The following is a 22,850-nucleotide window of genomic DNA, read 5'->3' as shown; positions in this document are numbered from 1 at the left end:
TGCAGTAAACAGTGCAGTGACAGATACTGCCTCCCGTGATAAAGTGTTCCAGCTGGGCGTTTGTTTTACAGCTCGGCAGCTCTACGACTGGTGTGGTCGGAGCTGAAGTGGCGATGCTTCAGTAACCCCCGGGCTGCATCCCAAATGGCACCCTATAGCCCATAGGGCTCTGGTCAAAAGTAGTGCACTATACAGGGACTAGGGTGCCATTTGAGACACAGCCCCAGTCATTTGTTTGGCAGTGAGAGGCAGCCATTACTTAACCAGACAGCTCTTTCTCTCCTCTCCTACTCTCCACTCCCATATCAGATGCTGTAGTGATGGAATGAAATTGATTATTTGGTGGTTGACATTTTAACTGAGAGCGCAGAAGAGCCAATCTTCAGAATCATAATAGGAATGCTATCTATTAACTCAGTGGACACACACACACACAGACTCTTCGATAGAAGGAAAGATAGCGGGTCTGAAAGTCACGGTGACATGATGAAAATGTGATTTTTTGTCTCCTCAGGCTGGTACAGGGGGTTCGTCCATAAGAATCCAAATGCCAAGGTGGGTGAGACTTTTTTTGTGTATTGAAGCTGTCAGTTCAGCTGCTATTTTCAGATTCAGAAATATCAGGTCTCTGCTTTGATCTGAGGGCTGTGCAGCAAGCAGGTCAATAGGGAGAGGCTCATAGTTTAATAATGTCAAGTTGACACACACACACAAGTACATTTATTTATATTGATTATATGCATCATTTACACTCGCTAACAGAATGTGTTAATGTTAGTACTGTTGAATGATACAGTTAGAATGACATTCAACATTCATTAGTTTGTTTATTCTCTCCCCCCCCAGGGTATTTTCCCATGCAGTTACATTCACTTGAAGAACGCCCATATCAAGAACAAAGGGTAAGTAATGAGTGTATTGTGTGTGTGTGTGTGAGTGGGTGTGTGTCTGTTTCAGTGTGTGTGTGCGTGTGTGTGTGTCTGTTTGTGTCTCCCTGTGTCTGTCTCTGAGAAGGCAAACATCCTTATTAGATCAGCCAGTCTGGAAGGTGAGGGAGGTTTATGTCATTTCTGTGGAAAGGAAAAGTTAGATTAACGTCATAATAACAGAACAGAGGTTAAGTGCTTCTTCTACCAGCCTCATAATGATACTGCATTATTATCTCTGTGTGTGTGCGTGTGTGCGTGTGTGCGTGCGTGTATTTTAACTCCGGCTCGGTAATTATACTGTAGTAATTTGATGTCCCTCTCTCTTTCTCTGACCCACAGGCAGTTTGAGACTGTCATCCCCACAGAGGACTCTGTTATCACTGAGATGACATCCACCCTGAGAGACTGGGGGGCCATGTGGAAACGGCTCTACGTGGTAAAGAGTGTTCAACACACACATATAGGATAATTTACCTGTGCTTGTTAGACAGAACGTCTGAATTTGTGATGCATTATTTGTTATGGAAGGCTGACTGTCTGGCCCCAATTTTTTTACTCTGATATGTCTCTCTGTCTCTCGCTCTCTCTCTCTCTCTGTAGAAGAATGAAGGGGATCTGTTCCATCGGTTGTGGCATGTGATGAATGAGATCCTGGACCTGAGGAGACAGGTTCTGGTTGGTCACCTCACCAACGACCGCATGAAAGACGTCAAACAGCACATCACTGCCAGGTTGGACTGGGGAAACGAGTGAGTAGTGGCGAGAGAGAAACATTCCTGCATCCCAGTCCCCAGTCCCTGTCTTTGAATGTCACACTCCCTCCCCAGGCACATGCTGTGCTCAATCAGTTTCGTTCTCCTTCAAACAGACACACCACACGTTCAAACAGACACATACACACACTTTTCATTTTGTATCAAACAGACACACACAAACACTTTCCACTGCGTGTCTATCTCCCGGGAAGAAGGGATAAAACGACACCTGTCAGTCCCTTGCTGTTGGGTGTGGACAGACGACAGACGGCTCCCCCTGCCTCTCCCAGTCTTATACCATCCCATGCTTTGAAAGACTGATCTATCCCTGGGAGATTGGAGAGTGTGTGTGGGTACCCCTCTACTCCTCTATGTCCCTGTGAGACATAGCAGACTTGCGGTTTTGTCAAGTGTGTCCTGTCTAAATGGTTTGATGCGCTGACAGTGCTGTGGTGTGTGTTCCAGACAGCTGAGTTTGGACCTGGTACCTCGCAGGGAGTTCAGCATGGTGGACCCAGACGAGATCAGTGTCACAGAACTCTTCAAACTGGTGAGTTATATTCCCAAAACCAGGAACACTGTTCTCTTGTTACTGTGTATTCCCCACTCACTATCCTCATCAATCCACTGTCTACTATACATTTCTCTAGCATTAGCCACATAGCTAGCCCTAGTGACTGCAGAGTGTGTGCCAGTATTCTCCTCTGTAATTCAGGTGCGTATTTTCTTCATTAAGGCAGAATAAAAGTACATTAGAGTCTCCCTTCGTCTTTCCCTTCCTCAGTCTGCTCCCCAGGCAGCGCTTTCCTCATTTTCTCCCCCCACCCCCCTTTCCCTCTCCCATCCCGTACCCATAGCAACCACATGGCCCGATGCTCATATCCTGATGTGAGATGGCTTTTCTTTTCTCACACAATGTAATTAAAGCACTTAATCCTTTTTGCTAAACAAAGAAGGTACATGGGGATGAGAAAGAGGGGAGTGAGGGATGAGAGACATAAAAGTCTAATGCATCTCCATTACAGCGTGTACGATGTGGAAAAATACAGTCATTCCTTAGGAACTGAGACGGAAGATACAAAGGGGGAAGAACTAAACAATTACTGTTGTCGTCATGGATGCAAAACAATAATGGTCCTCTGTAGCTCAGCTGGTAGAGCACGGCGCTTGTAACGCCAGGGTAGTGGGTTCGATCCCCGGGACCACCCATACAAAAAAAAAAATATATATATTATTATTACCATCATCATGATAACGGCAGCGGAGAACCCGTTTAATTTGTTTGGTGACAAAGACAGATCTTTATTTGTGTCCCTCCGCATTGTGTGGCTTTATTGAGTTGTGGATAGGGCTGTTGCGGTGACTGCATTACCGCGACACCGGCAGTCATGAGTCATGACTGCAGTCAAATTCTATGTGACTGTTGAGTCATGGTAATCTCCTCTTATGCACTCTGGACACTAATCATCAGGTCGCTAATGGCCTGGTACTCAGGGCTCCATTGTCCCTCTAACCACTCTGATATCAATGCAAATGCATTTGAAAATCACATTGAACACATCAAAACAGTATGTGCTTTTAAAACTCACCCCACTGTGATTGATCAAGTTGAAGAAAGAAGTTCAACAGCAGGTTGAAACTGAGTGGAAAACGTGGTCATTGTGGATGTTGTTTCAAAGCCTAACAACGAAATGGACAGCGCTTTCTAAGGTGATGATTCATTCAAAACACCCACATTATTATTAGAGAATTATGCATATGCATAGGGCTATATATGAGCCTGAAAAAATAACCCTGAATTAAAATAATGATTGTGCTGTTATACAATATACAGTGCCTTCGGAAAGCATTCAGACCCCTTGACTTGTTAAGTTACTGCCTTATTCTAAAATGGATTAAATATAGTTTTTTTCCTCAGCAATCTACACACAATACCCCATAATGACAAAGTGAAAACAGGTTTGTAGAAATTGTAGCAAAAAATTAATGAAAATAAAACAGAAATACCTTATTTACATAACTATTCAGACCCTTTGCTATGAGACTTATAATGTTTCTAAAACTTGATTGGAGACCACCTGTGGTAAATTAAATTGATTGGACATGATTTGGAAAGGCACACACCTGTCTATATAAGGTCCCACAGTTGACAGTGCATGTCAGAGCAAAAACCAAGCCTTGGGGTTGAAGGAATTTTCCGTAGAGCTTCGAGACAGCATTGTTTAGAGGCACAGATCTGGGAAAGGGTACCAAAAAATGTCTGCAGCATTGAAGGTCCACAAGAACACAGTGGCCTCCATCATTCTTAAATGGAAGAATTTTGGAACCACCAGGACTCTTCCTAGAGCTGGCCACCCGGCCAAACTGAGCAATCGGTGGGAGAAGGGCCTTGGTCAGGGAGGTGACCATGAACCCGATGGTCACTCTGACAGAGCTGTAGAGTTCATCTGTGGAGATGGGAGAACCTCTTAGAAGAACAACTATCTCTGCAGCACTCCACCAATCAGACCTTTATGGTAGAGTGGCCAGACGGAAACCACTCCTCAGTAAAAGGGGCATGACAGCCCGCTTGGAGTTTTCCAAAAAGCACCTAAAGACTCTCAGACCATGAGAAACAAGATTCTATGGTCTGATGAAACCAAGATTGAACTCTTTGGCCTGAATACCAAGCGTCACGTCTGGAGGAAACCTGGCAGCATCATGCTGTGGGGATGTTGTTTTTCAGCGGCAGGGATTAGGAGACTAGTCAGGATCGAGGGAAAGATGAACGGAGTACAAAGAGATCCTTGATGAAAACCTGCTCCAGACCGCTCAGGACCTCAGACTGGGGCAAAGGTTTACCTTCCAACAGGACAACGACCCTAAGCACACAGCCAAGACAACGCAGGAGTGGCTTCGGGACAAGTCTCTGAATGTCCTTGAGTGGCCCAGCCAGAGCCTGGACTTGAACCTGATCGAACATCTTTGGAGAGACCTGAAAATAGCTGTGCAGCAACGCTCCCCATCCAACCTGACAGAGCTTGAGAGGATCTGCAGAGAAGAATGGGAGAAACTCCCCAAATATAGGTGTGCCAAGCTTGTAGCGTCATACCCAAGAAGGCTCGATGCTGTAATCGCTGCCAAACGTGCTTCAACAAAGTACTGAGTAAAGGGTTAGAATTCTTACGTAAATGTGATATTTCAGTTTATTTTATTTTATATAAGCTAGGGAATAAATCTAGAAACCTGTTTTTGCTTTGTCATTATGGGGTATTGTGTGTAGATTGATGAGGGGGAAAAAACTATTTAATACATTTTAAATGTAGAATAAGGCTGTAACGTAACAAAGTGGAAAAAGTCAAGGGGTCTGAATACTTTCAGAAGGCACTGCAAAGCCTAACTGCATATTACAGAAGGCAGAAAAACATTTTAAAAAACGGATTTAAGATATCTTTGGTACTTAATTGGTCTAGCCTAAATTAAACAAATTCAGAGTTAGCCTACATTAAAATGAATTTGTTTTTGATTTTGAATAACCTAGTAATAGGGCGTTTTTTATATTTTCATAATTAATAGGCTGACGCATTACCTTTAGCTACAGAATATCTCACCACCGCGTTTCCATCTCCTCCCTTCTCTCCTTCATTCCTTTATTCAGCGCGCAGAGAGAGGGGCTGTCAACAGTTCAATGAAATACACTATATATACAAATGTATGTGGATACCCCTTGAAGTTAGTGGATTTGGCTATTTTAGCCACACTGTTGCTGACAGGTGTATAAAATCGAGCACACAGCCATGAAATCTCCATAGACAAATATTGGCAGTAGAATAGCCTTACTGAAGAGCTCGGTGACTTTCAATGTGGCACCGTCATAGGATGCCACCTTCCAACAAGTCAGTTCCTAATATTTCTGCACTGCTAGAGCTATCTCGGGGAACTGTAAGGGCTGTTATTGTGAAGTAGAAACGTCTAGGAGCAACAACGGCTCAGCTGCAAAGTGGTAGGCCACACAAGTTCACAGAACGGTACCGCCGAGTGCTGAAGCAGGTAGCGTGTAAAAATTGTCTGTCCTCGGTTGCAACACTCACTACTGAGTTCCAAACTGCCTCTGGAAACTGTTAGTCGGGAGCTTCATGAAATGGGTTTCCATGGCCCAAGCCTAAGATCACCATGCCAAGCGTCGGCTGGAGTGGTGTAAAGCTCGCCGCCATTGGACTCTGGAGCAGTCGAAATATGTTCTCTGGAGTGATGCTTCACCATCTGGCAGTCCGACGGACTAATCTGGATTTGGTGGATGCCAGGAGAACTCTACCTGCCTGAATGCATTGTGCCAAATGTAAAGTTTGGTGGAGGAGGAATAATGGTCTGGGGCTGTTTTTCATGGTTTTGGCTAGGCCCCTTAGTTCCAGTGAAGGGAAATCTTAAGGCTACAACATGCAATGGCATTCTAGACGATTCTGTGCTTCCAACTTTGTGGCAACAGTTTGGGGAAGGCCCTTTCCTGTTTCAGCATGACAGGTCCATACAGGAATGGTTTGTCGATATCGGTATGGGAGAACATGACTGGCCTGCACAGAGCCCTGACCTCAACCCCATCGAACACCTTTGGGATAAATTGGAACACCGACTGCGAGCCAGGCCCAATCGCCCAACATCAGTGCCCAACCTCACTAATGCTCTTGTGACTGCATGGAAGCAAGTACCCGCAGCAATGTTCCAACATCTAGTGGAAATCCTTCCCAGAAGAGTGGAGGCTGTTATAGGAGCAAAGGGGAGACCAACTCCATATTAATGCCCATAATTTTGTAATGAGATGTTTGACATGCAGGTGTTCACATACTTTTGGTCATGTTGTGTATGTTTAGTTGGGAAAACATGTTACTATCGATGTTCCCGAACAGATTTCACTAGGTAGCTGCAGGAAAAGGGTTGGAGAGGCCATGGCATACAGAGTTGGGGCGGAATATCACCTGTTGTGCGGAGAAATAACCATAGTAGTCTACCCAACATGGGACGAACCGTTGGGAAAGTGGCCTCCATTCGCTATTCGAGTGCATACGAATGATACAGTGGGGAGAACAAGTATTTGATACACTGCCGATTTTGCAGGTTTTCCTACTTACAAAGCATGTAGAGGTCTGTAATATTTATCATAGGTACACGTCAACTGTGAGAGACGGAATCTAAAACAAAAATCCAGAAAATCACATTGTATGATTTTTAAGTAATTAATTTGCATTTTATTGCATGACATAAGTATTTGATACATCAGAAAAGCAGAACTTAATATTTGGTACAGAAACCTTTGTTTGCAATTACAGAGATCATACGTTTCCTGTAGGTCTTGACCAGGTTTGCACACACTGCAGCAGGGATTTTGGCCCACTCCTCCATACAGACCTTCTCCAGATCCTTCAGGTTTCAGGGCTGTCGCTGGGCAATACGGGCTTTCAGCTCCCTCCAAAGATGTTCTATTGGGTTCAGGTCTGGAGACTGGCTAGGCCACTCCAGGACCTTGAGATGCTTCTTACGGAGCCACTCCTTAGTTGCCCTGGCGGTGTGTTTCGGGTCGTTGTCATGCTGGAAGACCCAGCCACGACCCATCTTCAATGCTCTTACTGAGGGAAGGAGGTTGTTGGCCAAGATCTCACGACACATGGCCCCATCCATCCTCCCCTCAATACGGTGCAGTCGTCCTGTCCCCTTTGCAGAAAAGCATCCCCAAAGAATGATGTTTCCACCTCCATGCTTCATGGTTGGGATGGTGTTCTTGGGGTTGTACTCATCCTTCTTCCTCCAAACACGGCGAGTGGAGTTTAGACCAAAAAGCTCTATTTTTGTCTCATCAGATCACATGACCTTCTCCCATTCCTCCTCTGGATCATCCAGATGGTCATTGGCAAACTTCAGACGGGCCTGGACATGCGCTGGCTTGAGCAGGGGGGACCTTGCGTGCGCTGCAGGATTTTAATCCATGACGGCGTAGTGTGTTACTAATGGTTTTCTTTGAGCCTGTGGTCCCAGCTCTCTTCAGGTCATTGACCAGGTCCTGCCGTGTAGTTCTGGGCTGATCCCTCACCTTCCTCATGATCATTGATGCCCCACGAGGTGAGATCTTGCATGGAGCCCCAGACCGAGGGTGATTGACCATCATCTTGAACTTCTTCCATTTTCTAATAATTGTGCCAACAGTTGTTGCCTTCTCACCAAGCTGCTTGCCTATTGTCCTGTAGCCCATCCCAGCCTTGTGCAGGTCTACAATTTTATCCCTGATGTCCTTACACAGCTCTCTGGTCTTGGCCATTGTGGAGAGGATGGAGTCTGTTTGATTGAGTGTGTGGACAGGTGTCTTTTGTACAGGTAACGAGTTCAAACAGGTGCAGTTAATACAGGTAATGAGTGGAGAACAGGAGGGCTTCTTAAAGAAAAACTAAAAGGTCTGTGAGAGCCGGAATTCTTACTGGTTGTCATGCAATAAAATGCAAATGTATTACTTAAAAATCATACAATGTGGTTTTCAGGATTTTTGTTTTAGATTCAGTCTCTTACTGTTGAAGTGTACCTATGATAAAAATTACAGACCTCTACATGCTTTGTAAGTAGGAAAACCTGCAAAATCGGCAGTGTATCAAATACTTGTTCTCCCCACTGTATGTATTTTTCCTCTTGCCCCTGTTCCTGCCCATTAGATAATAGGCCATTCTAAATCTTAACTAATTTTACATATTAGTAAAGACAAGATTAAATTGAGAATAGTCTGATGGGTGAAATAATGATCACTTGATGAGAGCTGGAGAGAACAGCGTGTGCAGTCTGAGGCAAGGACCAGAGAACAAGCTTTTTTTGCGACTTTCTCAAATCGTCAATAGCCTATAGTCACATCATGCAGCCCATATATCTTTTGATTCTAAGGTTTGTATCATTCACAACTACAGTTGCCAAATAACTCTAAATCTAGCATATAGGACCTGTTTCAAAGTATCACTTTTATGCTTAACATAGCTACTTCATATGCTCACTCTAGCTCCGGAATGGGAAAAATATCCTTTCTATTTCATTCAGCTAAGTTCAATTATAATCTTCTCACTATAATATAAAAGAATGCCATGGGACTTATAAGCATACAGTGGGGGAAAAAAGTATTTAGTCAGCCACCAATTGTGCAAGTTCTCCCACTTAAAAAGATGAGAGAGGCCTGTAATTTTCATCATAGGTACACGTCAACTATGACAGACAAAATGAGAAGAAAATATCCAGGAAATCACATTGTAGGATTTTTTATGAATTTATTTGCAAATTATGGTGGAAAATAAGTATTTGGTCAATAACAAAAGTTTCTCAATACTTTGTTATATACCCTTTGTTGGCAATGACACAGGTCAAACGTTTTCTGTAAATCTTCACAAGGTTTTCACACACTGTTGCTGGTATTTTGGCCCATTCCTCCATGCAGATCTCCTCTAGAGCAGTGATGTTTTGGGGCTGTCGCTGGGCAACACGGACTTTCAACTCCCTCCAAAGATTTTCTATGGGGTTGAGATCTGGAGACTGGCTAGGCCATTTCAGGACCTTGAAATGCTTCTTACGAAGCCACTCCTTCATTGCCCGGGCGGTGTGTTTGGGATCATTGTCATGCTGAAAGACCCAGCCACATCTTCAATGCCCTTGCTGATGGAAGGAGGTTTCCACTCAAAATCTCACGATACATGGCCCCATTCATTCTTTCCTTTACACGGATCAGTCGTCCTGGTCCCTTTGCAGAAAAACAGCCCCAAAGCATGATGTTTCCACCCCCATGCTTCACAGTAGGTATGGTGTTCTTTGGATGCAACTCAGCATTCTTTGTCCTCCAAACACGACGAGTTGAGTTTTTACCAAAAAGTTATATTTTGGTTTCATCTGACCATATGACATTCTCCCAATCCTCTTCTGGATCATCCAAATGCACTCTAGCAAACTTCAGACAGGCCTGGACATGTACTGGCTTAAGCAGGGGGACACGTCTGGCACTGCAGGATTTGAGTCCCTGGCGGCGTAGTGTGTTACTGATGGTAGGCTTTGTTACTTTGGTCCCAGCTCTCTGCAGGTCATTCACTAGGTCCCCCCGTGTGGTTCTGGGATTTTTGCTCACCGTTCTTGTGATCATTTTGACACCACGGGGTGAGATCTTGCGTGGAGCCCCAGATCGAGGGAGATCATCAGTGGTCTTGTATGTCTTCCATTTCCTAATAATTGCTCCCACAGTTGATTTCTTCAAACCAAGCTGCTTACCTATTGCAGATGCAGTCTTCCCAGCCTGGTGCAGGTCTACAATTTTGTTTCTGGTGTCCTTTGACAGCTCTTTGGTCTTGGCCATAGTGGAGTTTGGAGTGTGACTGTTTGAGGTTGTAGACAGGTGTCTTTTATACTGATAACAAGTTCAAACAGGTGCCATTAATACAGGTAACGAGTGGAGGACAGAGGAGCCGCTTAAAGAAGAAGTTACAGGTCTGTGAGAGCCAGAAATCTTGCTTGTTTGTAGGAGACCAAATACTTATTTTCCACCATAATTTGCAAATAAATTCATTAAAAAATCCTACAATGTGATTTTCTGGATTTTTTTCTCTCAATTTGTCTGTCATAGTTGACGTGTACCTATGATGAAAATTACAGGCCTCTCTCATCTTTTTAAGTGGGAGAACTTGCACAATTGGTGGCTGACTAAATACTTTTTTTCCCCACTGTATCTTGTCAGCTAAATGAACAGCCTATGGCATGAAGCATAGCCAGATAACATACAGTAGGCCAAATCATATTCTATCGTTCTGAAATAATTTTCTTAATATCATGTTTCTTTAGGCCTGCCTAACATATAATGGATTTATTGTGATGGTGTATATTAAATTGATTTATTAGACTTTTTTAAATGTAGATGTTCCAAAGGCTCACATCAGCATCTTTTGTGTGTGGAGGCCTGGAGATGCTAAACGTGTTTATGTTAATTATATGTCACTTACTGTGAGACTGGCAGTCTTTAGCATGATAATAACCGGCTGACAAAATTACATGACCGCCACAGCCCTAGTTGCGGACGGAGTGCTTTGGAGATGAGGAGATGTCTTCTCTCTGAGTCCTGTGGCTTTATTTACTCTCTGGGCAGAGTTCAGTCTCCATCCACCAAGCCCTACAGTTACTATAGGTATGCACTGTAAAAAATGACTATTTGGATCATCCTAAAAAAATTGCATCACTGGTTACAAATAAAATATTTGTTTACGTAATTTGTTGTAACCAAATATGATTCAATGGCAACTGTTATATTTTATTATTAACAAACCTATATTTCAAGTTGCAATCTATTTCTTTCAACATTCAACTTATTTTATCCTTTGGTTAAACCTAAAAAATTACATAAATACAAACTAATATATACAGTATATACAGTACAACCCATTTTGTACCAAGTACATTTGACATTTTGTACTTATCTACATTTCTTCAATTGGGTTACAAGCAATTAAATACATTTCATGTTAATCAATATATTACGTTGGTTCCATAACATTAAATAATGACTCCAAACACTTTCTTTACATAAGACTTTCATATTAAGTGGTTACAATATTGTAACCAAATGGTGACCAGCTCTTTAATATCACATTACTTACGCATATATTATTTAAAGGTCCTGAACAGTCATTCTGAAAATGACTTTTTCCTCTCATGGCTAACTACCAGGAGGAGCTTATATTCATGAGCTCACCTTGGGTGACAGCTCTTTGAAACGCCTATGCCATGGAACTTGGATGCAGTGTTGCAGTAAAATCACCTCAAGCTAATTTGGTGATACACAAAGAAACTCAAACAACATTGAAATTGCATCAGCGATATATATATATATATATATATATATGTATATTTTATACCTCTCCCGTTTGGCATGTCTCTTGTGATGCGGTTCACAAGAGACATGCTGGCTGAAGCCCTAGCTAGCCAGTAACTAGCTAACACCAGACACAGATTAAAGGGAAAACATATAAGTATCTTTGCCATAGATAAATAGGGTAAACTTTTAATTATATTTGCTGACACCCTACAGTAACATTTTGGCACCAGTAAAGTAGCTATCTAGCTATAAAAACCACGCCCCTCTGTAAACACGCCTTCTTAGGTAAGAGAATATCATGTTACCATTGGTGTATTAAAATGATAGTTAAGATGTCACCTTGTCCCCTTAATAATGAATCATGGGGAGGGGACCAGTAACTTTATGATCAAACTTTATCAATGTAAAAGCAACAGTCATTTTTCATACTTTGATCGGGTTTCCTTCAAATATTCTCCAATTTCTTGAAAAACATGATTTTGACTGTTCATGAACTTTAAGATTCAATGCTGGCAGTGAACATATAATCATAAAAGAAGAACATATTACCTGGAATGACATTCACGCTCACGGGTGGCCAAAAGAACAAACAAAGTTATTTAGGCCACGCCTCCAGCTCTTCTGATAGGCTGCCGCTGCTAAGCAATGTGCTTGAGGTGTTGAAAGCAATTTAGAAGCTTTCATCCAATTTAAAAAATCACATTGATCTGTCAAATTCGTTATTTGATTTCAGAAAAATTTAATAGAATACGGTGAACAAACCAAAGCGTAATTTTGGATCATACCAATCAGAAAAAGCACTTTAGATTAACAACAGTGCCATTCCACTTTTTACAGTGAGTATTAGAGAAATAAACTAGGGGGCACTTGGCCAACAAAGAACAAATTATTTGCATCAGAGCATAAGTGTTCGGCTAGATAATTTCTTCAAGAATAGTTGGTGTAGCATGGCGCTTGGTTCGATTCCCAGGACCACCTGTATATAAAATGTATGCCCGCATGACTGTAAGACACTTTGGATAAAAGCGTCTTCCAAATGGTATATTAATATATATTATTACTTTTATTGGTAAAAAGCACCATTTAGTCTACTATATTGTGCCAACCTCTACCAGTAATTCAGATGTGTGTTTAGGACCACTGAGCTATAGGTCAGAGAGCCCAGAGCAGTGCAGGGACAGTAAGGCTCACTACACTGTCATACTGAGTAGTGGTGATGGATAGTTCAGGTTTACCTAGGTCAACATAACGTACTCTCTCCAATTAGCACTAGCATACATGGAGATGGCATGGAGAGAGTAACCCGTTTCACGCTATTGTGCCGACCTGAACCGTACTGTGCTAGGATATTTTCTTTCAGATTTAATGAGATAAAGGCATAATGGAAGGATACTTATAAACTGTGGCCTTAACTATGTGATCTCTTACAAATCTCATTAGGCTGTATATATACTTATTATGGACACAGTATGCTTACATTATTAGCTATCTTTGTTATTATTTGTTGTTATTTGTTATTAGTCCCATCCTTCAACTCTATTCAATACCTCCCATCTATCTCTTAATTTCTATTTGCCATATATATTTAAACCGTACTGTGATGTTTTACAAAAGTTCTGAACCTTTCTATTCTCATTGCTTCTACAGATTGTGAATTAAAAATAAACATTTTTGCTAAAAGTATTAATATATTATTGATTGATTGACTATGACTTTTCAGATCACCCAGTAATGCTATCTGCAAGGTTAGCTCCAGGTAAATATTGCAATCCTTTAGCCATTCCTGGACCTGTGTCCAAAAACGAGCTACAAATGGACAGAACCAAAACAAATGATCTAATGATTCTGTCTCTTCACAGCCAAATCTGCAGAGCTGGGAAGATTGTATCCCCCATATAAATAACATTCTATTGGTAGCAAGAATTTTATATAATAATTTAAATTGAAAGATTCTAATTTTTGAATCCGGTGTCGTTTTGCGTGTCAGTTCATAAACACTATGCCATGGGATCGGATCGTCAAAGATCTCTTCCCAACTATTTTGCAATCTATATGGGACGGCTGTCAATCCTTTGGTCCTTAAGTGAAACTGATATACTTTTTATTTAACCAATTATGTTCTTTTAATGCAAGGCCGACAGACAAGTTCCTTACTTTCTCCCCCTTCCACTTTCCTCTTCCACTTTTGCGGTAAGGCTGCAATTATTTGGTTGTAATTTTGGGTAGAGCAGAAATGTCCATATGTTTTTGTTAGCTGCATGTGCAACATAACTCCACCAGTCCTACCGATGATATCATTTACGAAGATTATACCTTTTTTAAACATTCTGTCAAAAAATTAAGGTTTTTTGTCAATTAGTATATTTGAATTTAACCACAATATTTGTTGCATTATTTGTTCTGTCATTTCTGGAGGATTAAATTGAAATTGCAACCAACTTTCTATGGCTTGTTTTAGAAATAGTGATATTTGGGAGATTATTTGCTTTTCAAATAACTGAAAGTGAGTGGTTGTAATCTGAATAAAGGGAAAAGGGCCTTTCTTGAACATTGGGTGAGACAATCTTACTAATTTGCTTGAGAACCAGTTCGGATTTAAGTATAACTTTTGTATGACTGAAGCTTTTAGTGATAGGTCTAATGCTTTAATATTTATTAATTTCTGTCCCCCGAATTCATATTCATTATATAAATATGCCCTTTTAATTTTGTCTGGCTTGCCATTCCAAATAAAATAGAATATTTTTTTCTCATATAATTTAAAAAACTGTTAGTTGAGTTACAATACTACATTATACTAGTTCCCCTCCTCTATTAAGTGAGGCAGAAACAGTCACAAAATACATTGTCTCCCCTCGGTTGCTTAACGTACTGTATAGTTGAGACAGAGAAGAAACCTGCTAATGAAATTCTGTCAGTTCTCACATAAACCTATTAATTCCAATTAAGCTGGGAGATTAATCCTGTTACGTGAGCCGCAGAAAACATAACGTCTCAATGCCTGGCTGATGCCCCCTCCTCTCCTCTCCTCTCCTCCTTCATCCCTCCATATTCCTCTCCTCCACCTCTGTTAGTCCTTTCCCTGAAAGAAAAGTAAAGATGAATGCAGGGTAGCCTTTGGCAGGGACTATAGTAGCCATCTGGTGGAGTGAGTGAGTGAGTGAGTGTGTGCAAGAGTGCAAGGAAGACTTGGATTGGGTCCTGGCTCGATGTTTAGTTGTTAGCCACCAGTCCTTCTTCTGTCCTTGTACTGTGCACCAACACAGAACGTGACTGAGGAAGATGAGATCTTTAGTCTTTTTCTGTCCTCAGTTTATGCAGACTTGTGCAGTGAGCTGTGAATAATCTGTATTAAGGCATCAGCATGCTTCAGTTAGGCTGGTGGGTAGCCAAAGTCGGCTAGGCGAACCAAACGAGTGTGCTCGTATACTCCCTTAACAGACATATACTTAAAAAACAAGAAAAAAGCGGGAATAGTGCTGTTTGTCCATTTTGAGACACCGTAGCCACTTCCTCAAAATAGTCAGAAGGTAACTCAAGAAATCTGTCATACATTTTTACGTTTTTGCCGAGGAGATCTTAGTCGCGCAATTTTACATCTAACTAAGATGTTTGGTGCAGTATTTCTAAATACATGTTTTTCCATGAAAACTAGTCATCTCTCGTTGAATGACAACAAATACTTTACTGAAGAATCCCTACTGTTGACCGATCAATGTCGTCATAATATATGCACAAACTCTTCCAAACTGTTTCGGCTTGGAAGCACTGGACGCCTTTACAGTACTACCCCACACACTGCTGTGTCAGATAATAATGTGAAGATATACTGTAGATCTGGTTGAGTTAATACATTATTATACAGTGCTTAAGAGCGCATTAGGCTTGATGCTGTCGGTACATTGTGCTACTGTTCATTCTATCCCAGTTTGACATGGCTGATTGTGCTGTGTGTGTGCGCAAATGAAATATAATTCCATTGAAGCACTCTGTGTTGTGACATTCTTCCTGTAAAGGTGTAAACGGCATTTGTGTGTGTGTGTGTGTGTGCTTGCACATTTCTTTGTGTGTGTGTGTTAGACTGATCATCAGTTTTTTTCTACAAAGAGGGCAGCATATTAACTGAAACAAATTAGATTTGGGCGACTATTAAGGAAGCGTGCTGTGAAAATGCAGCCTCTGGAATTAAATGGAATACTTAACACATTTCTGGGAAAATAATATGCATAGCTTTTCCACAGCTTCACTTAAAGGGCCAATCAGCAGTTGAAACAATAAAAAGCATTTCCCCGACACTGTTTTGGTAAAATGCTGAGGGATGGGTCGGGAGAAATGTAATCACTCTCAAATTCATAGACAGAGCTATGGATGGAAGTACTGACCATCCGAGATATCAAAATTATAGTTTTAACCATGTTTTGAGGCTATAGTGTTTTGTTTACATTTACTTTGTTTACAAACATTGCAGTAAAACAAGTGTATATTTTGGGTTCTGATGGGGTACGACAGTTAAAGTAAGCTCATGAGGCAGAATTTCTAAGTTATATTCTTCAAGAATCAATGGGTACATACAATTCATTTATACATCCAAAAATGGATGTTGCAACTGCTGATTGCCCCTTTAAAGGGTATTGGAGCAAAAGGGTAAAAATGCAGCATATATTTGACCTAAATCTGAATTCCCTCTCTCCCTTTACCTGCTCTACTCAACCAGTTATAAAGCGCTTTCCTCAACTGAAATGAAAGGCAAAGGCCAGAGTAGACAGAACAGCTTAAAAGCCAATGCTGCCATTTATTTTCACAGAGCTAGGTCCACTTTGAAGCGTTTAATTCAAGTCAAATTAGATCATTTCATTTTTAATGAAGGTCAAAGCTGAATAAATCAGTTCATTGAAAAAGGGAAAGTGATTCAATTGTGTTCATGGGATAATCTCTGCACTCAGAACCAATGTTAAGGCTGTGTCTAGATACTATATTAGAACCCCTTTGGGTAATAAAACACCAGTGTGTTTATTACCCAGTGTGCACTACCTGATGATACAGAGCATTAGTTTACTGTCTTTATGACATCCCTAGTTCAGATAATAAACAACCGCTAGACCTGTGTTTGCACCAGCTGATGACCATCAGGGTTTTGACATTTCTGATCCTTTGATGATAAAGCACCACTAGACTAGACTGGTGTTTGCACTAGCCAGATTATCTCTGATCCTGTTTATCCACACTACAGATGGAGCACCGTCACCGTAAGAAGGAGACTCCGGTCCCGGCCAACACGCACCACCTCTTCGTCCACATGAAGAGCCTGATGAGCTCCAACCTGGGAGAGGAGCTGGAGGTGTTCTTCCACATCTACGACGGCAAGGAGAACAGGCCACTCAGGTAAAAAAAAAAGAAACATTGCAACCACTGTGACTGTATGTTCTGATATTCACACTGGTATACAACTTAGAATTAAACACTGTATTGGGCATGCATTCTAAGTGATATGCTACTATCGATATGTTGTTGACTTTAAAGTGTGTGCTCAAAGTGTACATTGAAGTATCTGTGTCTTTCATCCACTGGCGGATGCCCCAAATCAAATTGCCCTAAAGGGATGAACGCATTTGGGTTGTGTTTTATTGTATTGCATTCTATATTTTGAGAGACAGGACGCTGTAGGCTATGCTCAGGTTTGTGATGATGACTGTATGATGATCATTGAGTTGATGGGCTACAACATCCAAATGATTAAATGTAATGTTATGTCTGTGTCAGTCAGTGTTCTTTTAAGCTGTTGAAGGAATGCTTAATAATAATAATAATAATAATAATATGCCATTTAGCAGACGCTTTTATCCAAAGCGACTTACAGTCATGCGTGCATAATTTTTTTTTTGTGTACTTACAGTAAGTAGTACAGTAAGTAATACAGTAAGTAGTACAGTAAGTAATACAGTATAATACAGTAAGTAGTACAGTAAGTAATACAGTATAATACAGTAAGTAGTACAGTAAGTAATACAGTAAGTAGTACAGTAAGTAATACAGTAAGTAATACAGTAAGTAGTACAGTAAGTAGTACAGTAAGTAATACAGTAAGTAGTACACTAAGTAGTACACTAAGTAATACAGTAAGTAGTACAGTAAGTAATACAGTAAGTAGTACACTAAGTAGTACACTAAGTAATACAGTAAGTAGTACAGTAAGTAATACAGTAAGTAATACATTAAGTAGGGTCTCATGATGTGGCTTTGAAGTGAACAGGATTGACTGACCTCTGCCATTGTGTTGGGGGTCTTTGCAACTAACAATGGAATGAATTTAATTTGAACTAGTTCTGGCATCTAGCAACCAGTCTATCAGTTGTGTTTTTCCCTTGACCTCCATTGAGGCCAACACACTTGTAGCTAATCCTCTCGGACTGTAATGCTGCGTCACAATGAGCTGTTAACTGGTGGCATAGTTGAAGTGGGTAAGGCCATCTTCCTTTCATCTGACTGTAATCACACGTCTGTCTCAAAGCCACGTCACTGGGTTGGTTTGGGGTTGGCCATGGCTGGTAGTAGTAGTTATGAGGGAGGCACACGGGTGATTACGTGCGAAGGAACACCACACACACGCACTTGGATGGATCCATGCATGTGGGCATGCACACTCACACACACACACATACACACACACACACACACAATCAACGTCACTGTTTCCTCTGAAGAGTTGAGTGTCGCGAGTCAAAGGGCAGAAATTCCAATTCATCTCGCAAATGAATCCATTAATCAAAACAGAACAGAAAAGGAAATGTGAGAAGAGAGGCTCAAGCGTCCTCTTTCTGTACAACAGTGTCTGACGTCTGTACCCTGGTGGCTAACATGACAGAAACTAGGCTGACAGTGATGGGATGAATGTTTCAGCAGGTACAACAGTAGTATGCACAAATGACTGTAAGTCGCTTTGGATAAAAGCGTCTGCTAAATGGCATATTATTATTATTATTAACAGAGACGAAAAGCCAAGCGTATCTAGTCAACTATTATTAATACACAGTTATTTGTAGGCATCGATAGACTGGTCCTAGAATTCATTGTAGAGTCTGTTGTCCAGATGGATGTTGTCAATGGATGTTGCTCTGTCGTGTTTTATCCCCCCGGAAGCTTTTCAACCTTGGATATAGTTAGTCGCCACACTTCTTCCCCTTGTGAGTGTTGCTGTGACTAATATCACATGAGAGAACATCTATTTTTACCTTTCCTGCACAAGGCTGTGTTGATGGCGTGTTTTGTCTGCCTGAACGTCGAGAGTGTGCACAGGGGAATAAGAGACGAGCACGTTCTGAATAAAACACCTACCTGCACAGAGTGCCAGCGGGACTCACTTTAAAAAGGGGCCTATTTATGTATGTTCTCTTGGCTCTCGAACTCACAGCTCTGAAGTCCATGATAATGAAGGCAATTTTTTTCGCTTTCCCAGCGAGCAACTTTGTTTCGGAGTGTATAATTAGCTTTAACGGTATTATCTTAATTTTTGCTCCAACCAGCTCTCTCTCTCGCTCTCTCTCTGGCTTTCTTTTAAAAAGCTTGCCACTAAGTACCTGTGCCAGGTAATTGGTCCTTCATTGTAATGCCATGCTGTTTTAAATGTATTTGAAGCTCACTATCTAGAAGATATTTCTCTTAATAAGAAGTAAGTGTGCTTAGAACAATACAATAGCTGTCGCTGAGTTGCTTGACAGATATAAACGTAATCCCCCCCACAAAACAGTCAGAATTGTTTGAAAGACTATATCATTTATATCATTCTTACCTTGATATAGACTTGATGGAATTGTGCATCTTCTAGCCCAGATACATGAGAAACACAACACGTCCAATTTATCCCAGCCAACTGACACATTATATGAATTAGTTTTTCTATGCAAGTGGCACTTTATCTTATCTCATCTTAACTAATTACTTTCTCCCCCGCTCTCTTTTTCTCTCTGTCTGGCTGGGGGGGGGGGGGGCTGTTCAGCTGTCTGCCCACTGTTCCTCCATTGTCTGGAAGCTCTGGGTGCCCGCTGTGTTTATTCCAGGCTTATCTTCCTTCCACCTATGTTGTCTTGAAGGGGAATCTGGCTGCATCTCAAATGGCACCCGCTACTTTTGATGTAGGGCTCTGGTCAAAAGTAGTGCACTATATAGGGAATAGGGTGCCATTTGGGACGCAGATTCTGTTTATTGGCTGTTTTCTAAGGCTGTTTTCTCTGCCTGGCTGACAGCCAGTTAATTAGTCCTTATGGTGTTGTTGGTCCGGGGTTTGACTGAAGCCAGATGGGGGTCTGACCTGCTCTTTCTCAACCACAGCTAGAGGAAAGAGAAACCATGTCAGCACCACCAGCTCAGCAGAAGCCCCTATTCAGAGTCAGACATGGCATCTGTGTTATATCTAATAATCCTAGCATGGATGCAGGCACACACATATATACAGTGGGGAGAACAAGTATTTGATACACTGCCGATTTTGCAGGTTTTCCTACTTACAAAGCACGTAGAGGTCTGTCATTTTTATCATAGGTACACTTCAACTGTGAGAGACGGAATCTAAAACAAAAATCCAGAAAATGACATTGTATGATTTTAAGTAATTAATTTGCATTTTATTGCATGACATAAGTATTTGATACATCAGAAAAGCAGAACTTAATATTTGGTACAGAAACCTTTGTTTGCAATTACAGAGATCATACGTTTCCTGTAGGTCTTGACCAGGTTTGCACACACTGCAGCATGGATTTTGGCCCACTCCTCCATACAGACCTTCTCCAGATCTTTCAGGTTTCGGGGCTGTCGCTGGGCAATACGGACTTTCAGCTCCCTCCAAAGATTTTCTATTGGGTTCAGGTCTGGAGACTGGCTAGGCCACTCCAGGACCTTGAGATGCTTCTTACGGAGCCACTCCTTAGTTGCCCTGGCTGTGTGTTTCGGGTCGTTGTCATGCTGGAAGACCCAGCCACGACCCATCTTCAATGCTCTTACTGAGGGAAGGAGGTTGTTGGCCAAGATCTCGCAATACATGGCCCCATCCATCCTCCCCTCAATACGGTGCAGTCGTCCTGTCCCCTTTGCAGAAAAGCATCCCCAAAGAATGATGTTTCCACCTTCATGCTTCACGGTTGGGATGGTGTTCTTGGGGTTGTACTCATCCTTCTTCTTCCTCCAAACACGGCGAGTGGAGTTTAGACCAAAAAGCTCTATTTTTGTCTCATCAGACCACATGACCTTCTCCCATTCCTCCTCTGGATCATCCAGATGGTCATTGGCAAACTTCAGACGGGCCTGGACATGCGCTGGCTTGAGCAGGGGGACCTTGCGTGCGCTGCAGGGTTTTAATCCATGACGGCGTAGTGTTTTACTAATGGTTTTCTTTGAGACTGTGGTCCCAGCTCTCTTCAGGTCATTGACCAGGTCCTGCCGTGTAGTTCTGGGGCTGATCCCTCACCTTCCTCATGATCATTGATGCCCCACGAGGTGAGATCTTGCATGGAGCCCCAGACCGAGGGTGATTGACCGTCATCTTGAACTTCTTCCATTTTCTAATAATTGCGCCAACAGTTGTTGCCTTCTCACCAAGCTGCTTGCCTATTGTCCTGTAGCCCATCCCAGCCTTGTGCAGGTCTACAATTTTATCCCTGATGTCCTTACACAGCTCTCTGGTCTTGGCCATTGTGGAGAGGTTGGAGTCTGTTTGATTGAGTGTGTGGACAGGTGTCTTTTATACAGGTAACGAGTTCAAACAGGTGCAGTTAATACAGGTAATGAGTGGAGAACAGGAGGGCTTCTTAAAGAAAAACTTACAGGTGTCACGCCCTGGCTCTGGGGACTCTTGTATGTTGAGCCAGGGTGTTAGTTTCTTTGTGTAGTGTCTATGTTTCGTTTTCTATGTTCTGTTCTAGGTTATGTGTTTCTATGTTGGCCGGGGTGGTTCTCAATCAGAGGCAACGTGAATCAGCTGTTGCTTGTTGTCTCTGATTGGGAACCATACTTAGGCAGCCTGTTGTGCTCTTGTGTTTTGTGGGATCTTGTTCCGTGTTGGTTTGTGTTCATGACCGAGGACTTCACGTTTCGTTTTGTTGTTTTGTATTTTGTATCGTGTTGCTAGTACACTATTAAAGAGATGTACGCATATCACGCTGCGCCTTGGTCCAATCATTATGACGAGCGTGACAACAGGTCTGTGAGAGCCGGAATTCTTACTGGTTGGTAGGTGATCAAATACTTATGTCATGCAATAAAATGCAAATGTATTACTTAAAAATCATACAATGTGATTTTCTGGATTTTTGTTTTAGATTCTGTCTCTCACAGTTGAAGTGTACCTATGATAAAAATTACAGACCTCTACATGCTTTGTAAGTAGGAAAACCTGCAAAATCGGCAGTGTATCAAATACTTGTTCTCCCCACTGTACACACACACGTACGTTCACAACTACAAGCCCTCTGAAGAGTGGATGACACTGACAAGCCATCCAAACTATGCTCTCTCTCTCTCTACTTTGCAGTTCTGTCAACATTCACTCAAGCCCCTGTCTCTCTGCTGTCATAGAAATTAATGGGTTCCCTCTCCTCTTCCACGCTCTGGTCAGTTTTAACAAGACTGGGGATGGATGGATGAGTGGTGCCTTCTACACAAACATCTATTGTTAGAGCAGCCAGTAAAACAACAGCAGGCTTAATATAACTGTCACAGATGGTGTAGTGGGGACACATTCACTGATAGCTTGGATGTTGAATAGTATGCTTGGAATTTGTAACAACAGTGGAAGCCATACAGTGAGGGAAAAAAACATTTGATCCCCTGCTGATTTTGTACGTTTGCCCAGTGACAAAGACATGATCAGTCTATAATTTTAATGGTAGGTTTATTTGAACAGTGAGAGACAGAATAACAACAACAAAATCCAGAAAAACGCATGACAAAAATTGTATAAATTGATTTGCATTTTAATGAGGGAAATAAGTATTTGACCCCTCTGCAAAACATGACTTAGTACTTGGTCGCAAAACCCTTGTTGGCAATCACAGAGGTCAGACGTTTCTTGTAGTTGGCCACCAGGTTTGCACACATCTCAGGAGGGATTTTGTCCCACTCCTCTTTGCAGATCTTCTCCAAGTCATTAAGGTTGGCAACTCGAACCTTCAGCTCTCTCCACAGATTTTCTATGGGATTAAGGTCTGGCGACTGGCTAGGCCACTCCAGGACCTTAATGTGCTTCTTCTTGAGCCACACCTTTGTTGCCTTGGCCATGTGTTTTGGGTCATTGTCATGCTGGAATACCCATCCACGACCCATTTTCAA

At 41.9% G+C, this 22,850-nt stretch overlaps 1 protein-coding gene across 3 annotated transcripts in view; it reads left to right on the top strand.

The window, feature by feature from the left end:
- LOC121546235 (dedicator of cytokinesis protein 4) overlaps nt 1-22,850 on the top strand; it is a 143,719-nt gene that overhangs the window by 37,591 nt on the left and 83,278 nt on the right. For all 3 annotated transcript variants that reach the window (XM_041857334.2, XM_041857335.2, XM_041857333.2), the window contains exons 3-8: nt 515-555; nt 847-902; nt 1,269-1,365; nt 1,530-1,678; nt 2,150-2,234; nt 16,762-16,913. In XM_041857334.2, the coding sequence (XP_041713268.2) occupies nt 515-555; nt 847-902; nt 1,269-1,365; nt 1,530-1,678; nt 2,150-2,234; nt 16,762-16,913 (580 nt within the window). The remainder of the gene's footprint in view (nt 1-514; nt 556-846; nt 903-1,268; nt 1,366-1,529; nt 1,679-2,149; nt 2,235-16,761; nt 16,914-22,850) is intronic.

Source organism: Coregonus clupeaformis, chromosome 30 (assembly GCF_020615455.1).
Source record: "Coregonus clupeaformis isolate EN_2021a chromosome 30, ASM2061545v1, whole genome shotgun sequence".
Classification (NCBI taxonomy): domain Eukaryota; kingdom Metazoa; phylum Chordata; class Actinopteri; order Salmoniformes; family Salmonidae; genus Coregonus; species Coregonus clupeaformis.
The sequence above is the reverse complement of the archived record's forward strand: the minus strand, read 5'-3'. Positions and strand labels throughout refer to the sequence as shown.